At 45.9% G+C, this 19,005-nt stretch overlaps 1 protein-coding gene across 1 annotated transcript in view; it reads right to left on the bottom strand.

Moving 5' to 3' along the window:
• Positions 1 to 11,146: 11,146 nt before the first annotated feature.
• The window catches only part of wdr27 (WD repeat domain 27), a 394,966-nt gene continuing 387,107 nt past the window's right edge, over positions 11,147 to 19,005 (bottom strand). Inside the window, exon 25 of the mRNA XM_080199853.1 lies at positions 11,147 to 11,809. Within this exon, the coding sequence (XP_080055979.1) occupies positions 11,762 to 11,809 (48 nt within the window). The 3' untranslated portion in view covers positions 11,147 to 11,761. The remainder of the gene's footprint in view (positions 11,810 to 19,005) is intronic.

Genomic DNA, 19,005 nt, shown 5'->3' with positions numbered 1-19,005 from the left:
GCTGAGGAGGAGAGGCGGTGGTTTGGGAGTTATGGGTTGGCCTATCTTGAAATAATCACATCTGGGTGTGTACCGCTGCATACTAAGATGCTGAAAGTCTCAACTGGCTGCAATCCACATCAAAAAGCAATACTGAGTACACTATAACAGGTACTTGGGGTTAGCAGAGAAGAATCAGATGGCAATACCTTTCCTATTGAAATATGGCTTTACTGGAGCAACATTAGTAACCTGACGAATTCTGGAGCGGCCCAGGGGCATAGTGGTTAGCACTGCTGCCTCACAACTCAGGGACCTGGGTTCGATTCCAGCCTTGGGTGACTGTCTATCATCCAAAGGAGTCTGCATGTTCCCGTTGTGTCTGTAGGGGTTTCCTCCAGGTGCTCCAGATTCCCCTCACCGATTCCCTGCCGCTGATCTTGCCTAAGCAGCCTTGGCACAGGATTGGAGCAGCCCCTAGAAGTGCGCAGTGAATACGAACCTCAAAGTCATCAGTGACGTTATGCTCACCAGGAGCCTGTTGGTTATATACACTTGTGATTCCCACCAGTCTGATTATCCGCCGATGGGGCAATTAGATTCATAGAAACATAAAGATAGGAACAGGAGGAGGCCATTTGGCCCTTCGAGCCTGCTCCGCCATTCATCACGATCATGGTGATCATCCAATGCAATCGCCTAATCCTGCTTTTTCCCCATAACCTTTGATCCCATTCGCCCCAAGTGCTATGTCCAGCAGCCTCTTGAATACATTCAATGTTTTGGCATCAAATACTTCCTGTGATAATGAATTAAACAGGCTCACCACTCTTTGGGTGAAGAAATGTCCCCTCACCTCTCTCCCAAATGGTCTTCTCAAATCCTCAGATTGTGACCCCCGGTTCTGGACTCCCCATCATTGGGAACATCCTTCCTGCATCTACCCTGTCTGGTCCTGTTAGAATTTTATAAGTCTCTATGAGCTCCTCCCTCATTTGTCTAAACTCCAGCGAAAACAATCCTAACCTCATCAATCTCTCCTCATACATCAATCCCGTCATTCCCGGAATCAGCCTGGGAAGGCTTCAATGCACTTCCTCCCCTCAGGAAAGGGGAACATGATTCTGGCCGGCTGGATTTTTAATGAGCATTCATGAGATGCAAATTCATGCAAATGAGTTTGCTGACATGCCACATGGCAATGCATCCTGACCCAGCATACAAGTTGGGAAGGCAAAATTGGAATCTGCTTATATGCCGCTGGCCACACTCTGGACTGTCCGGAACTGTTCACCATGATACCTACTGGTGGGAGGATTGAAACATCCCGCCCATAGTCACAAACTTCGTATAAATTTAGTGTTAGGCTTTGGAGGTAATCCTATCTTGTATGTAACTTGTTGTAAGAGTTTGTGCAGTTGATCACATGAAGAGGCTCAGAGAGTTGCAAGATTTAGCAGTAGTCCTTATTGTTCACACATAAAGTTCACATGTACACAATACAGTCCAGAATAAGAGCTAATTTCATGTTGGCTTCTCCTCATGTCTCTCCAAACAACTCTGTCTCCTGTCTACTGTGAATTGTGGATATGTCCAATCCCAAATAGAAACATAGAAATTCGGAGTAGACCATTCAGCCCTTCGAACCTGCACTGCTATTCATTATGATTGTGACTGATCATCAAATTCAATATTGTTATATGAAGAGAGATTGAACATTTTGGGCATATACTCTGGAATTTAGAAGAATGAGGGAAGATCAGATCGAGGTATACAAGATAATAAAAGGTATGGATAAAGTAGACGTGGAGCATCTTGTGGGGCATTCTAGGACGAGGGGTCATAGTGTTATGATAAGGGGCAGCAAATTTAAAACAGAGTTGAGGAGAAACTACTTCTCCCAAAGGGTTGTGAATCTGTGGAATTCGTTACCCCAAAGTGCGGTGGATGCTGGGATAGTGAATACATTTATGTAGGAATTAGACAGATTTTTAATTAGTAATGGGTTGAAGGGTTATGGGGACAAGGCAGGAAAATGGAGATGAGAAGGATGAGCCATGATTGAATGGCAGAGCAGACACAATGGGCCAAATGGCCATATTTTGCTCTTATATTGTGACGACTTCAGCCAGGCTAACGAGGTTGGCTTGCTACAGTATGAACTACCTGATGAGTCTTTAAGTTGGTACTTTACAAGAGATATCCGATGAGTCTTAATTGGTGGTTAAATCAGGGAGCCTCATCTCCCTATTTAAAGCAGGTGTGTCTGTCTCCCAGCCTGCATTCAGCAGGGAGAAACTGGAGAGCTGGATGTTTACAGATGCATGGTGTAAATAAAGTAACTTGGTGGCGGGACATTCGCCTCTGTGGAGTTATTACATATATCTTATGAACTAATAATATCCTGATCCCCCCTTCCCCCATATCCCTTGATCCCTTTAGCCCCAATAGCCTTTGCTATGCTGAATGCTGTTGTACTATGTTGTACTGTGCTGTATCCAAGCTTGGAGTAGTTGATTTTGACATTGGGTACTTGAATTGCATTCCTCAAGAGTTAAGGAGGGCAAGTTTGACTGTGTAAAAAGAACAGCAGAATCAGTTGCTTGTGACACGACTCTCTGTATTTCCCTCTGCTCTCTCTGTGTGTGACTACAGCAGCAAGGTTCCCCATTGAATTTCTCGGGACACTGTCAACCCAGATCCATTCTGAGCAGTTTCACAATTTCATTCCAGGTCGACGATATGGAAAGTGCTCCAGCAATACTTCATCTCATTGCCATCTCGACACCAGAGGAAAGTATTCATAACCAGCCTTACGAGTTAGGATAGAAAGCGGAGTTCCACTTCATGTGGGAGTGCAAGTTAAGAATCTGATGCCCTTTCCATTTCAAGTTCAAAATTAGATATTGGTATGGAAGCACATTCCTTTAAAATGATGCTAATGACATCTGTAATACCGGTGTTATGTGGATGTGAGTTCAATTCCCCGAGGAGCACTTTCTTCCTTGGCACGGGAACCAGGAAAATAAATACAGGGCAATAAATCTTAGTTTCTTCAAAAATATGTGAAGCATTGTTTGTGTAGTCTGAGCTGATGCAGCGGAGAACGCGCTTGTGATTGATTGCGACAGCAATTATCCAAAGTCGTCAAGGTTCGCTGTCTTGGGCAGCGTAGAGAGCACTACGCAGATTCTGAGCCTTAGAACGCAAAGTTGCAGAATGTTCTTGGATAGAGTTCTTAATGAAAAGAAAGCACAGACAAAAAGGATGAGCTGTAATTCAAAACCAGGTCCCAGGAGGCGGGGAAAGAGAAATGACTGATATCAACACAGGGCTTAAGACTGGAACATTTATCTGGTTTGAGGGGATGGAAGTGGTTTTTGCAAACGAGATTTACCTAAAACCTCAGAAGGCTGCTTTAGCTTTGTGCATCCCAGGTGCAGTGACAAACTCCGGTGATTTGGACTGTGTGGGAAGGTGACATAAGAAACAGATAAAATGCTGAAAATCCAAAGCAAAAGCAGAGAATATATCACAGGCCACTCAGAATCTCAAACAGTACAGATTGATGCAGGGTGCAATTGATCATAGAATCCCGATAGAGCAGAAAGAGGCCATTTGGCCCTTCGAGATTCTACCGGTAACAATCCCATGCAGGCCCTCTCCCTGTAACCCGAGGTATTTACGCTGCTAATCCCCCTGACACTAAGGGACAATTTGTCATAGCCAATGCACCTGACCAGCACATCTTTGGGGTGTGGGACAAAATTGGAGCACCTGGAGGAAACCCAGGGAGACACAGCAGAGACTGTGCAAATTCCACATAGTGTCCTGAGGTCGGAATTGAACCCAGATCCCTGGCGCTGTGAGGCAGCAGTGCTAACCACTGTGTCACTGTGCCACCCTCCCAAAAATTTCTAAATGTGGTCTCCGGTGGGGAGCACAGTGCGACGCTGATCATGCCAGCTGGAGCAGGCCAGGAACATTGAGATTTGCCTGATAGTTGGTACAATTTTTGTTTCAGGTCCCTCGCTGAACTCACCAGCCCAAATTTACACCTGGGGCTAACGGGAATCACCCCTATAGCATCAGGATTCTGGTAAATTCCTACCCAGAACCTTTGACCCGTCCCATCAAGGTGTCTTTTCAGAGTCATAGAATCCCTACAGTGGAGAAGGACGCCATTCAGCCCGTCGGGTCTGCACTGACTTTCCAACTGAGCATCCCACAGAGGCCCTATCCCTGTGTTGGTCAGGTGCATTGGCTATGATAAATTGCCCCTTAGTGTCAGGTGGATTAGCAGGGTAAATACCTAGGGTTGCAGGGAGAGACCCTGCATGGGTTTGCTGTCAGTGCAGACTCGAAGGGCCAAATGGCCTCTTTCTGCACTATCGGGATTCTATGATCGATTGCACCCTGCATCAATCTGTACTGTTTGAGATTCCGAGTGGCCCGTGATATATTCTCTGCTTTGGATTGTCAGCTTTTTATCTGTTTCTTATGCCACCTCCCCCCACCCTGTCCGAATCACCAGAGTTCGTCCTGTGCATCCACCCACTAATCCCTCCAACCTGCACATCAATGGACTGCTTCCATTTCGTGCATACAGGTGTACAGGTGCATACAGATGAGAGGTGGCTTCAATAAGGACAGAAGAAATCCTGAGGCATTGTCTTTAACATAAACAAAATGAAAGGTGATGGGAACCACAGGCCAGTGAGCCTCACATTTGTAGTGGGTAAATTATTGGAAGGTATTTTGAGAGACAGGATCTACAGGTATTTAGAGATACAAGGACTGATTAGGGACAGACAACATGGCTTTGTGAGTGGAAAATCATGTCTCACAAATTTGATGAGTCTTTTGAAGGGGTAACTAAGAAGGTAGATGAGGGCAGAGGAGTTGATGTTATCTATATGGACTTTAGCAAGGCCTTTGACAAGGTACCGCATGGTAGGTTGTTAAATAAGGTTAAATCTCATGGGATCCAGGGTGAAGTAGCTAAATGGATACAAAATTGGTTTCTTGACAGAAGCCAGAGGGTGATTGTAGAGGGTTGGTTTTCAAACTGGAGGCCTGTGACCAGTGGTGTGCCTCAGGGATCAGTGCTGGGTCCAAAGTTATTTGTCACTTATATTAATGATTTGGATGAGAATACAGGAGGCGTGGTTAGTAAGTTTGCAGATGACACTAAGATTGGTGGCATAGTGGACATTGGAGTTATCTCCAATTGCAATGGGATCTTGATCAATTGTGCCAGCGGGCTGACGAATGGCAGATGGAGTTTAATTTAGACATATGCTAGGATGCTACTGGGACTTGATGGATTGAGTTATAAGGAGAGGCTGGATAGACTGGGATTCTTTTCCTCTGGAGTGTAGGAGGCTGAGGGGTGACCTTATAAAGGTCTTTAAAATAATGAGATGCATTTTAGTAGATTGAACCAGGGCAGGACTTACTCAGTTAATGGTAGGGTGTTGGGGAGAATTACAGAACAAACAGATCTCAGGGTATGTGTTTATAGCTCCTTGAAAGTGGAGTCACAGGTAGACAGAGTGGTGAAGAAGGCATTTGGCATGCTTGGTTTCATTGGTCAGAACATTGAATAAAACAGTTGGGACGTCTTGTTGAAGTTGTACAAGACATTGGTAAGGCCACACTTGGAATACTGCGTGCAATTCTGGTCACCCTAATATAGAAAGGATATAAAGGAGATTATTAAACTAGAAAGAGTACAGAAAAAGTTTACTAGGATGCTACCGGGACTTGATGGATTGAGTTATAAGGAGAAGCTGGATAGATTGGGACTTTTTTCTCTGGGGCGTAGGAGGCTGAGGGGTAGCCTTACAGAGGTCTTTAAAATAATGAGGGGCACAAATCAGCTAGATAGTCAATATCTTTTCCCAAGGAAAAGGGGAGTCTAAAACTAGAGGGCATAGGTTTTAAGGTGAAAGGGGAGAGATACAAAAGTGTCCAGAGGGGCAATTCTTTCACACACAGGGTGGTGAGTGTCTGGAACAAGCTGCCAGAGGTAGTAGTAGAGGCGGGTACAATTTTGTCTTTCAAAAAACATTTAGATAGTTACATGGGTATGATGGGTACAGAGGAATATGGGCCAAATGCGGGCATTTGGGATTAGCTTAGGGGTTTTAAAAAAAAGGGCAGCATGGACAATTGGGGCCGAAAGGCCTGTTACCATGCAGTAAACCTCTATGACTCTATAATGGAGCAGGCTGTCAGGCAGCAGGCTCTGAGATTTTTTGGAGCTAATATTACGCCAAGACCCAAGGGCCGACAGAACAATGAATAGCACCAGATGTGCCTGTGTACACCTGGAAGTTTCTGTATCAGTGCCTTGGAATGGAATGTTTTTGCTGCTCCCTGCTCCAGTGGAATGAAATAATTTACACACCACGAGCTTTGCTGGAAAGAGAAATATGTTGTGGACGCTTGAAATTTGGCATTCTTGCATTTGTTCTGATGAGTGCGGGGTGAAAAACATCGGCAATATGCTTCGCCTTTTGGCAAACTGTCCTGCGACAGTTTGTACACCATCAACTATTCACCTCTGCCTGGTGTCAGTGATTTCAACATTTTCTCTTCCCGCATTTTAGCAATAGGAGGAGGCCATTCAACCCATTGAGCCATTAGATAATGGCAGATCCACATCTCAACTCCATTTACCACCCATCCTCAGTTCCTCATCCCCTTTGTACCCTTGATTAAGAAAAATCTGTCAACCTCACAGCTTTGAAGTTTTTAACTGAACCCTACTTGATGTGGCCATGACAGTGAGTGCCAACTCGCTCCATAAGAGGACAGGGTTATAGTGCCAAAAAAAAACAACCTTCTTGGTGCAGCCAGGGTGAGTCTACCTTCTCATGTGTCCCATTGCTTTCCTAACACAGCCATCCCAACCTCCACAGTGATCTTGTCTCTCAGCCACCTCACGGATTCCCAACACTTTTGACCCCCACCACCCCCCGTCCCTGTAAGCAACACGCCTCCAGCCCCACACACTGAGGAGGGCAGCACTGCCCCACCAGTGCAGCCTTATTGTAAACCCGGTCCCGCAAAGTCCAGGACCCCCTCTCCTCGGAGGTGCCTGCCAAGATCGTCTCAGGCAACAGGATGTGGAAGTCAGCAGGCCACCTCAACCTCAGCTGTGGATCCTGCGGAGACACCAAGACGTAGATGGATGGTGAGGAAGAGTGAGAAATGATAGCCATTCACAGAGATGAGCCACTATTGTATAAGTGCACTTGTAGTAATAATAATCACTTTCTTCACCCATACAGATCTTCCATGCTGTCATGTCATGATGCCATGCTTGGCAAACCCCTGGACAAACTTGGCGCTCCCTCCCTGTGCAATATGGCAGCGCCATGCCTCCACCACGTCCCACACTGATGATGCAGCAAAGCCACCCTGCTCCTGGCAAAGGGCCTCCTCATCCCAACAAATCCATCCATGGAACATTCACCCCTACCCTCTGCTGCTGCCGGCCCCCCCTGCCCTCCTCCCACCCCACCCCCTGCCCTCGGAAGAGACAGTGGCAGCTGAGATGTGTCATTAAGCCACCCTGGTCCCCCAGGTCACCCAGTTCAGTGGCAGACTGTGCTCAGCTCTCTTGCAGGCAGGAGTCAGACATTTCATGGACGATGTGAGGAGCATTGCTCTGTCCTCACTGCTCTCCGGCAGCATCTGGCCAATTGCTCTAGTACCCAGACCATGGATGTAATCACCATCACAATGAGCTCTGCAGGCGCCACAGATATCAGACGCCATGGTGGAAGAGCTCTTCACAGCCTAGTCCTGGTCGTTCCCAAACCCATAGGCTATGAGGGCATCGCAAGCCCTGTGCCCAGTGCGTGCTCTGACCATCATCCCAGGTCCTTCCTCCTCTACCTTCTCCTGGTCCACTAGCTCTGCCCACTGCAGTGCCAGTTTGTGCAGAGCTCAGCAGACCACTATAATGTAGGCCACACTCGGGGGCTGTATTGGAGGGCTCCCCTTGACCAATCCAAACACTGGAAGTGCGTCTTGAGCAGTCCAATCGTCTGCTCGAACAGTGCACGCACGAGCCTCGTTATCACAAGTCTCAGCGGGTGCTTGAGGCTTCCGCACTGGCATCATCAGCCACCTCCTGAGTGGGTACCCTCTGTCCCCAAGGAACCATCCTTCCAGCCCTGCTCTCCCTCAAAAACAACTGGAATCTGCAAGCACCCTGAGATGTGGCTGTCATGCACACTCCCTGGGAACTTCTCTGATTATTGAGAGTTTCAGTGGTCCGCATGCCCCCCCCTTCCTGCAAGGGTGAGGATTGAGGGCATTTGATTGCACTCAATGGACCTGCATTCCAACCTCACGAGGGAATGAGATGCTACCGCCTGCATCTCCTCAACGATGTAACTGATGAGTGCCTCCACCATACCACCTTACATCGGAGGGCAAATTGGTGTCACCTCTCTGCTGTGGAGAGGTGAGTGTTAACCTTGGGGTTCATTGCTTGGGGGGGGCCAGAATTCCAACTTTTTTGACTTAAACAATTAAACTACATTAAATAAACTGAGGGGCAAAGTAAAAGGGGCAACCCCTTAAAAGTGAACCACCCAAAAAAATAAATCACACATGCAACTTAAAACTTAAAACTAAAATGTGATTAAAGAAGTCATTAAGGCATATTGGTTCTTGCAGTGCCCACTGGGTGAGGAATGCCTCGACGGTGCCTGTGGACTCCACATGCTCCCTTTCCAGGGACACCCAGCTGTGAAGATAGCTGAGATAGAGGGGCAGACAGTCAGGTGGGATGAACCCTTTGGTTGCCCACTGCCTGGAGCTGTTGATGGTGAGTTGGCCAGGCCCAGGACCCGGTGCATAAGGTGGTCCCTCCTTCTTCACTTCTCTCTGCACTGGGTGCCCATAGATCAGGAATGTGGGGCCAAAGGGCAAACAAAACAGTAATAAAAGACTTTTTAAAGAACTAAAAAGGGGGCACAATCTAAAACATTCCACATACGCATGGTCCTTTGACTCCACTAGATCGCAAAAAGGGCAGGCCTCTTGGGAGTCCAGGAACCACTGTATCCATGGAACTGCTGCATGCGACAACCTCCACCCTCGGACCCGAAGTTAACGGGGAGGACTCCTCCCTGGAGAGACCTCCACTGGAGACAAGGCATGCCAGGGTGTGTCTGGGCAACGGGCAAGGACAAAGAAGTGGAAGGTTTGCAGCAGCAGCCCATTCTGGAAACCTGTCCGTACAGCAGCAAAGGGAACAGAGAACATTTCCGTGAGACAGCTCAATCTGTGGGTTTCCAGCCACCATGGGGGGATGCGGAGTTTGTGGCTCATGTGAAATTCCATCCAAGCAGGGGTACGCTCAGATGGGATTCGACCACACAGCTGCGCTTCACATGACCAGGGGCTAAGCTTCCAAAGGGTTACTGGATGCTGTTCAGCGGCATTGCAATGCAGACTGAATTGGCACAATTATCTTGTCAAGGAAGCCTCAGGGAACTAATAAAGCAACTGGCTTCCCCTTATGGCAGGCAAGGCACCTGATGCATGTGAAGACTGCAATTTTATAGTCAATTTTATTCTTAGAGAGCACCTTCTTTCCCCCAGCTCTCATGGGCTAAACATGGATTAAACAAGCCATCTAGACACTAATCTTTGACAGGCCTGACAGGTGCAGACCCTGTGGATTGCCCTGCTCCCACCCACTTTACAGCTACCGCTCCGGAAGAACACGGTAGCATAGTGGTTAGCACTGCTGCTTCATAGCTCCAGGGACCTGGGTTCAATTCCTGGCTTGGGTCACTGTCTTTGTGGAGGTTGCACATTCTTCTCGTGTCTGCGTGGGTTTCCTCTGGGTGCTCCGGTTTCCTCCCACAGTCCAAAGATGTGCAGGTTAGGTTGATTGGCCATGCTAAAATTGCCCCTTAGTATCCTGGGGTGCTTAGGTTAGAGGGATTAGCGGGTAAAATATGTAGGGATATAGGGGTGGAGCCTGGGTGGGATTGTGGTCAGTGCAGACTCGATGGGCTGAAGGGCCTCCTTCTGCATTGTAGGGTTCTATGATCTGTGATGTAATCCCTCAGCACTGAAATCACCACAAAACTTGGCAAGGAGTTCACAGGAAGGAATACCCTCACACCAGCTGGCAGACCCCTTGAAACCTGGAGGCTCACATCTGTGGGCTGCTAAGGCAAGTAAGTGACCTCAATTCCCGAGAAGCTGAAATGAACCCTCTCCCCGGGCACCAGGTTGTAATTATCCAGGTTCCTGCCTCCTCTCTGGTGCTCCCTCTGCAACTGGCATCCTGGAGGGAGATGGCGACCTCAGCACTCACTACCTTCCGAAGTGAGGTTGGCAGATTCTCGATTTTCTAGAGCCATTATAAACCACGCTGTCATGACTTCATGCCGTCGTTCATGGAACGTTCAGCGAGAGGGGTAAGTTCCAGTTGGAGAGCTCACTAATAATATATCCATGTATCTAAATGAGGTTCCCAACCTTCTATGGTTGGATTCTCGTTAGGTCACCAGCGAAGTGTCTGGAAAATCGGAAAACTTGATCTCGCTGGCAGGAAACACTTTTCCTAAATCTCGCCATATTTTACACCCACGCGGCCGTTCACACTGATGGCAAACATGGGCTGAAAACCATTTGTTGGATGGATGTGCGATGACCAAAAGATATACTTTACTCTGTAAAAATGAGGAACACTGTTCTACTGAACTGCCACTGGTTTAAAGTTAAAGTTTAGTTATTTGTTGCAAGTAGGCTTACATTAACGCTGCAATGAAGTTACTGTGAAAATCCCATGGTCGCCACACTCTGGTGCCTGTTCGGGTACAGTGAGGGAAATTTAGCATGGCCAATATACCTAGCCAGCACATCTTTTGGACTGTGAGAGGAAACCCATGCAGACATGGGGAGAACGTGCAGATTCCGCACAGTGACCTAAGCTGGGAATCGAATTCCTGGCACTGTGAGACAGCAGTGCTAACCACTGTGCCACCATGCCGTCCATAATATTTAAGTTTATAAATTAATTTTTAAATTTATAGCCTCCATTTTGTAAAAGAGTTTACAAGTTTATTCAAAGTGCTTTGTCCCTGTAACTTTACAGTGAGTTTACACAGGGTTCCTAAGCAGTGAGCTGTGTAGGGTCAGCAAAGGCAGCCTGAAAGCCTGCCCAGTTGATTTACTCTGCTTCCTTTTCAATATGTGAAAGCCACAGAGAAGCTGTTCGTTTTCAGTCCTTGAACACAAACATTCCGATAAACACTTGCCACATTGATGGTCTGACGCAGGGCTGAAGCTCATGACGCTACTGTTCTGGCTCAGAAGTCTTTTCATCATCTTTGTTGAATAACGTCCAGTCATTTCAAAGTCTCCTAGTCATCTGTTTATCACAAGCCCTTTATCCCAGAGACACTGAGAAAGGTCAAAGTATGTCTCTCTCTTCATCGTGACAAGGCAGTCAAGGGTTATGAGGTTATGGCTGCAGGAGAAAGTAGAATTGAGATTACAACCAGATCATCTTATCGAATGATGGAGCAGGCTCAAGGGGTCTAAATGGCCTGCTCCAGCTCCTAAGTTCCATGTTCCTTCTGAGCCCTCCTGTTAACTGCTTCCCGATTTGTAACACTTATCATTTGGTCTCCCATCAAGGAAAGATCCTCCAGTTTTCGGTTTCCGTTATGATTTATTCGCACTGTTTCCAAGTTACAACTTCCCTCCTGTGTGGCTGTGTCTTCAGGGTCATCCGCCTCTATGGTACAAACAGTTGGAGCTTGCCATCTAGGGTGGCCGTGGTGAGCTGTAAAATACATATGGCACATTATAAACCTGATCAGCCACTGGCACTTCCTGCATCATCTTGCTATCACGCTGTTTACTGACGCATAAATACGTTTGCTCGCTGTCTTAACCAAAGTGTAAACCTGTTAATTTTGAATCCACTTAAAGTCACGTAGGTCACCTCTATGATGACTTTACCTGAGGGTCACCACACCTCAGGCAAGGGACAAAGCTGAAAATAAATGAATAACCTCAGGCAGTAGGGGAATTGAACCCACACTGTTGCCATCACTCTGCATCACTAACCAGCCAACTGAGCTAACTAACCCTCTTAAGGTTATATACAAAATGTTCATAGGCTCTCATGGAGCTGATGTAAACAGCTTTCAAAACTATTAAAAACAAAATTGTTGATGAACAGTTGGATTGTTAAGCATTCACTCACGACTCATTGCCAATTTTTGTTTTGGCAAATGGCGATTTCAAAGGGCCATTTGAAAGGATGGAACTGTAATGTACGACTGAAGAACATTCCTTTGGTTCAAACCAAGCATGTTTAATAATAGCTAAAACAGTGGAGTAGTACATACTTATTAAAAACAAAGAACCTAACCACAGAGGTAAAGAAATGAATCATGCAAAATATTATGAAGGATGGCATAGAATTCGGACAGTTCCTTTCCTCCTCCATTTGCTTAAATTGACAGTTACTATCGAGGAATTTTTTAAAACATTTCCTGAACATTTCACAAAGGGATGGATGCTAACTGGAGTTCAAGCCCCAAACTGACCTAAATTGAACCATTACTCATCTTGTCACACAGATCTATAAACTGTCATGTGGAATGAGTCTGGATTGCTTTGTCCATGGATGAAGCTGCTACCTAGCCTGTCAGTGCTGTGCCACACTGTTGTGTGCATATAAAAATTGTAAGATAAATAAAGGTCGGAAAGGCCATTTCGATGACTCACCCGAAAATCCCCCAGGGCTTCCATCGACTGCACATGAAATGATTCTGGGATTTTCAAACCAACTACACCACCCTAATCAATATACATCAATCAGTTAGAATCCTACAGTGCTGAAGGAGGTCATTCAGCCCATCATGTCTGCACCCACCATAATCCCATCCAGGCCCTATCCCCATATATTTACCCTAATTAGTCCCCCTGACATTAAGGAGCAATTTGGCATGGGCAATCCACCTAACTACACATCTTTGGACTGTGGGAGGAAACCAAAGCATAAAGTTCATTTATTAGTTTCACAAGTAGGGAAACATTAATAGACTTTAAGTGGAGTCATAGAAGTTTACAGCATGGAAACAGGCCCTTCAGCCCAATTTGTCCATGCTGCCTTTTTTTTTAAAACCCCTAAGCTAATCCCACATGCCCACATTTGGCTCATATCCCTCTATTCACATCTTACCCATGTAACTACCTAAATGCTTTTTAAAAGGCAAAATTGTACCCACCTCTACTGCTACCTCTGGCAGATTATTCCAGACATTCACCATCATCTATGTGAAGAAATTGCAACTCTGGACACTTTCGTATCTCTCCCCCTCACCTTAAACTTATGGCCTCTAGTTTTAGACTCCCTTACTTCTGGGAAAAGATATTGACTATCTAGCTGATCTGTGCCCCTCATTATTTTATAAACCTCTGTAAGATCACCCCTCAGCCTCCTACACTCCAGAGAAAAAAGCCCCAATCTATCCAGCCTCTACTTAAAACTCAAACCATCAAGACCCGGTAGCATTCTAGTAAATCTTTTCTGCACTCTTTCTAGTTTAATAATATCTTTTCTATAATAGAATGATTGGAATTGCACACAGTATTCCAAGTGTGGCCTTACCAATGTCTTGTACAACTTCAACAAGACGTCCCAACTCCTGTATTCAATGTTCTGACCGATGAAATCAAGCATGCCAAATGCCTTCTTCACCACTCTGTCCACCTGCGCTTCACTTTCAAGGAGCTATGAACATGTACCGCTAGATTGCTTTGTTCTGTAACTCTCCTCAACTGAGTAAGTCCTGCCCTGGTTCAATCTACCAAAATGCATCACCTTGCATTTGTTTAAATTAAATTCCATCTGCCATTCGTCAGCCCACTGGCACAATTGACCAAGGTCTTGTTGCAATTGGAGATAACTTTCTTCACTGTCCACTATGCCACCAATCTTGGTGTCATCTGCAAACTTACTAACAATGCCTCCAATATTCTCATCCAAATCATTCATATAAATGACAAATAACAGTAGACCCAGCATTGATCCCTGAGGCACACAGTGGTCACCGACCTCCAGTTTGAAAAACAACCCTCTACAACCACTTTCTGTCTTCTGTCAAGAAGCCATTTACATTGCAATTAAGTTACTGTGAAAAGCCTCTAGTCGCCACACTTCAGCACCTGTTCAGGTATACTGAGAGAGAATTTAGCATGGTCAATGCACCTGACCAGCACATCTTTTGGACTGTGGGAGGAAACTGGAGCACCCAGAGGAAACCCATGCAGATATGGGGCGAAAGGTGCAAACTCCACACAGACAGTGACCTAAGCCGGGAATCAAACCCAGGTTCCTGGCATTGTGAGGCAGCAGTGCTAACCACTGTTTCACCGTGTCACCCCATTAGGGCAAACATTCCAGCTGACAGAATGTGAGGCAGTGAGCAAGATCCAGAAGTTGAGGTTTAATTGAAATTGAATTGGTTCAGCTCTGATGATGCAAACAGGCAAACGTGGATCCCTTGCTGTCCCATCAGGTCTCACCATAGTGGATTGTGTTGTACTACGGCTTCTATCGCTGTGCGGTTGGGAGGTGTAAGCATGGCAGCTGATTGTAGAGTTTCAATGGGAAGGAATTACAAGATCCTGTATACTCTCACCATGAAACAACTCTAGCGAGAGGAAAACTAAACATACCAGCCTGCTCCTGGAAAGCCCTATCTCGAGCCCAAGGTTTCAGTCCGTGACCAGAACTTGTCAGTAGTGGATATGTTCGCTTATCTTGGCAGCGCGTTCTCATGAGCTGTCTATATTGATAACAAGACAGATGCAAGAATTGCCAAAGTAAGTGTAGCCTTTGGCAGGCTTTGAACATCAGTCTGGAAACAAGGAGGAGAAAGTCTGTTTACCAAGCTATAAGTCTACAAAGCAATAGTCCTACCTACTCTGCTCTACATGAGACTCGGACCGTGTACCAGCGTCATACCAAGAAGCACAACAATTTTTACTTGAACACTGCCTTTGGAAGCTTCTGAAGGTCAAATGAAGAACAAAATACCAGGCACTGAGGTGCTCACTTGAGGTGGCATACCCATACCAGCACTGAGGCACTCCCAACTGGTCATGAAGCCAGAATGTCTGACACTCGCTCACCAAAGTTAACCTTCTGTGGAGAACTTGAGTGTGTGGTGTGCTCCCAAGGCTGTCAAAGGAAGCACTACAAAGACCCTCTGAAGGTTTCACTGAGAAGTTATTTTTTCATTCATTTATGGGACATGGGTGTCGCTGGCTGGCCAGCATTTATTGCCCATCCCTAGTTGTCTGAGGGCAGTTGAGTGTCAACCACATTGCTGTGACTCTGGAGTCACATGTAGACCAGACCAGGTAAGGATGGCAGATTTCTTTCCCTAAAGGACATTCGTCAGATTGGTTTTTCTGACAATCAACAATGGTTTCACGGTCACCAGTAGATTCTTAATTCCAGATTTTTGTTTGGGAAGAAAATCTCTCGCCTTTACCTGGTCTGGCCTACATGTGGTTCCAGAACCACAGCAATGTGGTTGACTCTCAACTGCCCTCCAAGGGCAACTAGGGATGGGCAATAAATGCTGGCCCAGCCAGCGACGCCATGTCCACAAATGAATAAAAAAAAGAGAAAATACAAGGACAGGAAAGTCTGAGCCAGCAGCAATTCACTTGTCTATGGTTTCCTGTCCTACTTACAGGAGAGCCTTCTGGGCACAGACTGGCCTTAACTCTCACCCCTGTACTCACGGGGGGACAAGAGAAGAGAGCATAAAGGTGTGTGGGACCACTGCTGATCACATGCTCCACCTACTCCAGATCAGGGCCTTACTCCCTCCTTCTGATCACAAGCCTCTGTCACTCCTGGTTACCATTTCATTCACACCTTCTGCCTGGCACCCTGTCACTGGCATTTTCCTCTGCCTGCTGCTCAGGTTGCCCATTTAGCCACACATTGCGAGGAGGCAGAACTTGAAGAGAGTTGTTAACATTTAACAAGACCTCCACATCCCTGTATTTTTTTTTTGGGTTGTTTGAGGCCTCACACGTTCTGTATAATAATTCTAGGAGTTGGTTGTGAAGGAGCCGTGCTCTTATTGCACTAAATTAAAATAAACAATAACTACAAGCCTGTGGTGAACACAACAGATCCCAACCAGGACCAAAAAGTTAATGGACCCCCTCAGGGTCTTGCTTTAGACACGAGTTCCACCTGGTTGGCTTTTTCTAATCCTCATGGAGCTCATATTCAACGAGCCCTACAGGAAGGTCAATTAGTGGTTCCCCACACAGATCATGGGAGTTATCACATACTGGAGATATCAAAGCCATGTTTTTGCAAAAGGAAATTGTAGCTGCTTTTGTTTCAAGTTCACAAAATACAATAGCAATGACATGCCTAAGTCTAAGAGTAAATTACTTAAGGTTGTGATCATGGTGCACACACTATTATTCAGATAGGCTATGCTGAATTTCCTGCTTTTGGTAGAAGCTTTGCCCACCTCACCTCACCTCACCCACATTAGTTAGAAATCCGCAGATCCGGCCTCCTCAAATAGATTCCTTAAAGGAAGGGTATCAAAGAACAAATAACAAAGAACATTACACTCAGGAACAGGCTCTCCAACCTTCCAAGTCTGTGCTGATCAAATGCTTGCCTAAACTAAAACTGTATGCACTTATGGAGTTCATATCCTTCCATTCCTATCCCATTCATGTATTCATCCAGATGTTGCTGAATGCCACTATCATACCTGCTCCCACCACCTCCCCAGGTGGACGTGTTCCAGACATTCACCACCCTCTGTGTAAAATACTTACCTCGCACATCTCCTCTAAACTTTTCTCCACGCACCTTAAGCCTATATCCCCCAGTACTTGACTTTTCTACCCTAGGAAATAGCATCTGACTATCCACTATGTCCATGTCACTCATATTCTTGTAAATCTCAATCAGGTTGCCCCTCAATCTCTTGTCACTTGATTTGCAACTAATGATATATGGATTTTGTGCTTTTGCTATTAGATTTTGCAGTATTTTGCACTGGGCTTTATTTGGGTTTTACTTGCAAGTCTGCCATTTCTTGCAAGTGTCATAAAGAAAGAATGCCTTGCATTTATATAGCACCTTTCACAACATCCCAAAGTGCTTTACAGGCAATATACTTATTGAAATGTAGTCACTGTTGCACTAGGTCGGAAATACAGCAGCTCATTTGCCCATGGAAAACTCCCATAAACAGCAACAGGATAATGATCAAATTATCTTTGTGATGTTAACTGGGAGATAAATATCGGCCAATGGAATAACATCCCTGAGCAAAGAACAAAGAAAATTACGGCACAGGAACAAGCCCTTCAGCCCTCCAAGCCTACACTGACCACGCTGCCCACGTGAACTTAAGCCCCCTTCCGAGGACCATATTGCCATCCTACTCATGTATTTGTCCAGTTGCCCCTTAAAAGTGACTATCTGCTTCCACTACCTCCGCCAACAGTGAGTTCCAGGCATTCACCACCCTCTGTGTAAAAAAATCTGCCTCATACATCTCCTTTAAACCTTGTCCCTCACACCTTAAACCTATGCCCCCAGTAATTGACTCTTCCACCCTGTGAAAACACTTCTGACTATCACTCTGTCCATGCATCTCATAATCTTGTAGACTTCTATCAGGTCGCCCCCTCACCCTTCATCATTCCAATGAGAACAAACCAAGTTTCTCCAACCTTTCCTCATAGCTAATGCCCTCCACATCAGGCAACATTCTGGTAAATCTTTTCTGTTTCCCTTCCATAGATCAATACCCCTGCTCTTCTTTAAAATAGTGCCATAGGATCTTTTACACCCAGCCAAACAGGAAGCTGCAGACTCTCTTTAAGACATGGTGACCAACTCTGGACAAAAGGAATAAGTGACCATGAGGGTTGCCGGTGAGGCTTGAGGAGAGTGGGTGTTGCTGATGAGGTTGTGGGAGCTTTGGAGGGGGTGTGAGGGGGAAGAGGGTGGGTCAGACCATGGGAGCTGGGGAGGGTGAAGGGTGAAGGCTCCCATTGAACAGTGCCAAGCTCAAACCACCAATCTGTCGCACTGGAGGCTTAACAGAAACAAAGCCGACAGAGTACAGAAGGAACCTGGGGCAAAATGCAACCCGGGAGGACCGAGCATGGGATGAGAGGAAACATATCTCCTCATCTCCATCTTAAAGAATGACCCCTTATTTTGAAAGAGTGGTACCTATTTCTATGTTCTCCCACAAGAGGAAATATCCTCTCCACATCCACCCTGTCAATATCCGTCAGGTTTCGGTCAAGTCAATTGTTTCACACAGAAGCTGGTGAGTGTCTGGAACAAGCTGTTAGGGGTAGTAGTAGAGGTGGGTACAGTTTTGTCTTTTAAAAGCATTTAGATAGTTACATGGATAAGATGGCAAGAGAGGGATATGGGCCCAAATGTGGGTAATTGGGACTGGCTTAGTGATAAAAACTGGATGGCATGGGCAAGCGGGGCCAAAGGACCTGTTTCCATCCTGCAAACTCCTATGACTCTATGATGATAAGTTGCCTCTGACTCTTCTAAACTTCAGTGGATATAAACCTGACCTCTTCAACCTTTCCCAATGAGACAAGTATTTCTGGTATTAGTCGAGTAAACCTTCTCTGAGCTTCTCCTATCATAGTTACATCTTCCCTTAAATAAGAAGACCAATACTGTACACAATGTACCCTATTCTAGCAACGTCATCAGTGTATGCTCAGAAATAAGGCAGTTGTACGTTAATATAAACAATCTGCAGGCAAGGAAAGCTGACGGGGCCTACGGAAGTACATTTCTTCTAAGAGTGTTAGAATTAAAGCTTCAATTCCTTCAGCCATCAGTCATGTATATTAGTCACAAGTGTTTAAGAGCCTGGAATTGGGGAAGCTTTATGAATTTTACTGTGACTTGTACTGAGCTCACAA

This window comes from Carcharhinus amblyrhynchos, chromosome 12 (genome assembly GCF_965287045.1).
Source record: "Carcharhinus amblyrhynchos chromosome 12, sCarAmb.v2.hapA, whole genome shotgun sequence".
NCBI lineage: Eukaryota > Metazoa > Chordata > Chondrichthyes > Carcharhiniformes > Carcharhinidae > Carcharhinus > Carcharhinus amblyrhynchos.
This window is presented reverse-complemented; position numbering and strand designations above follow the sequence as displayed.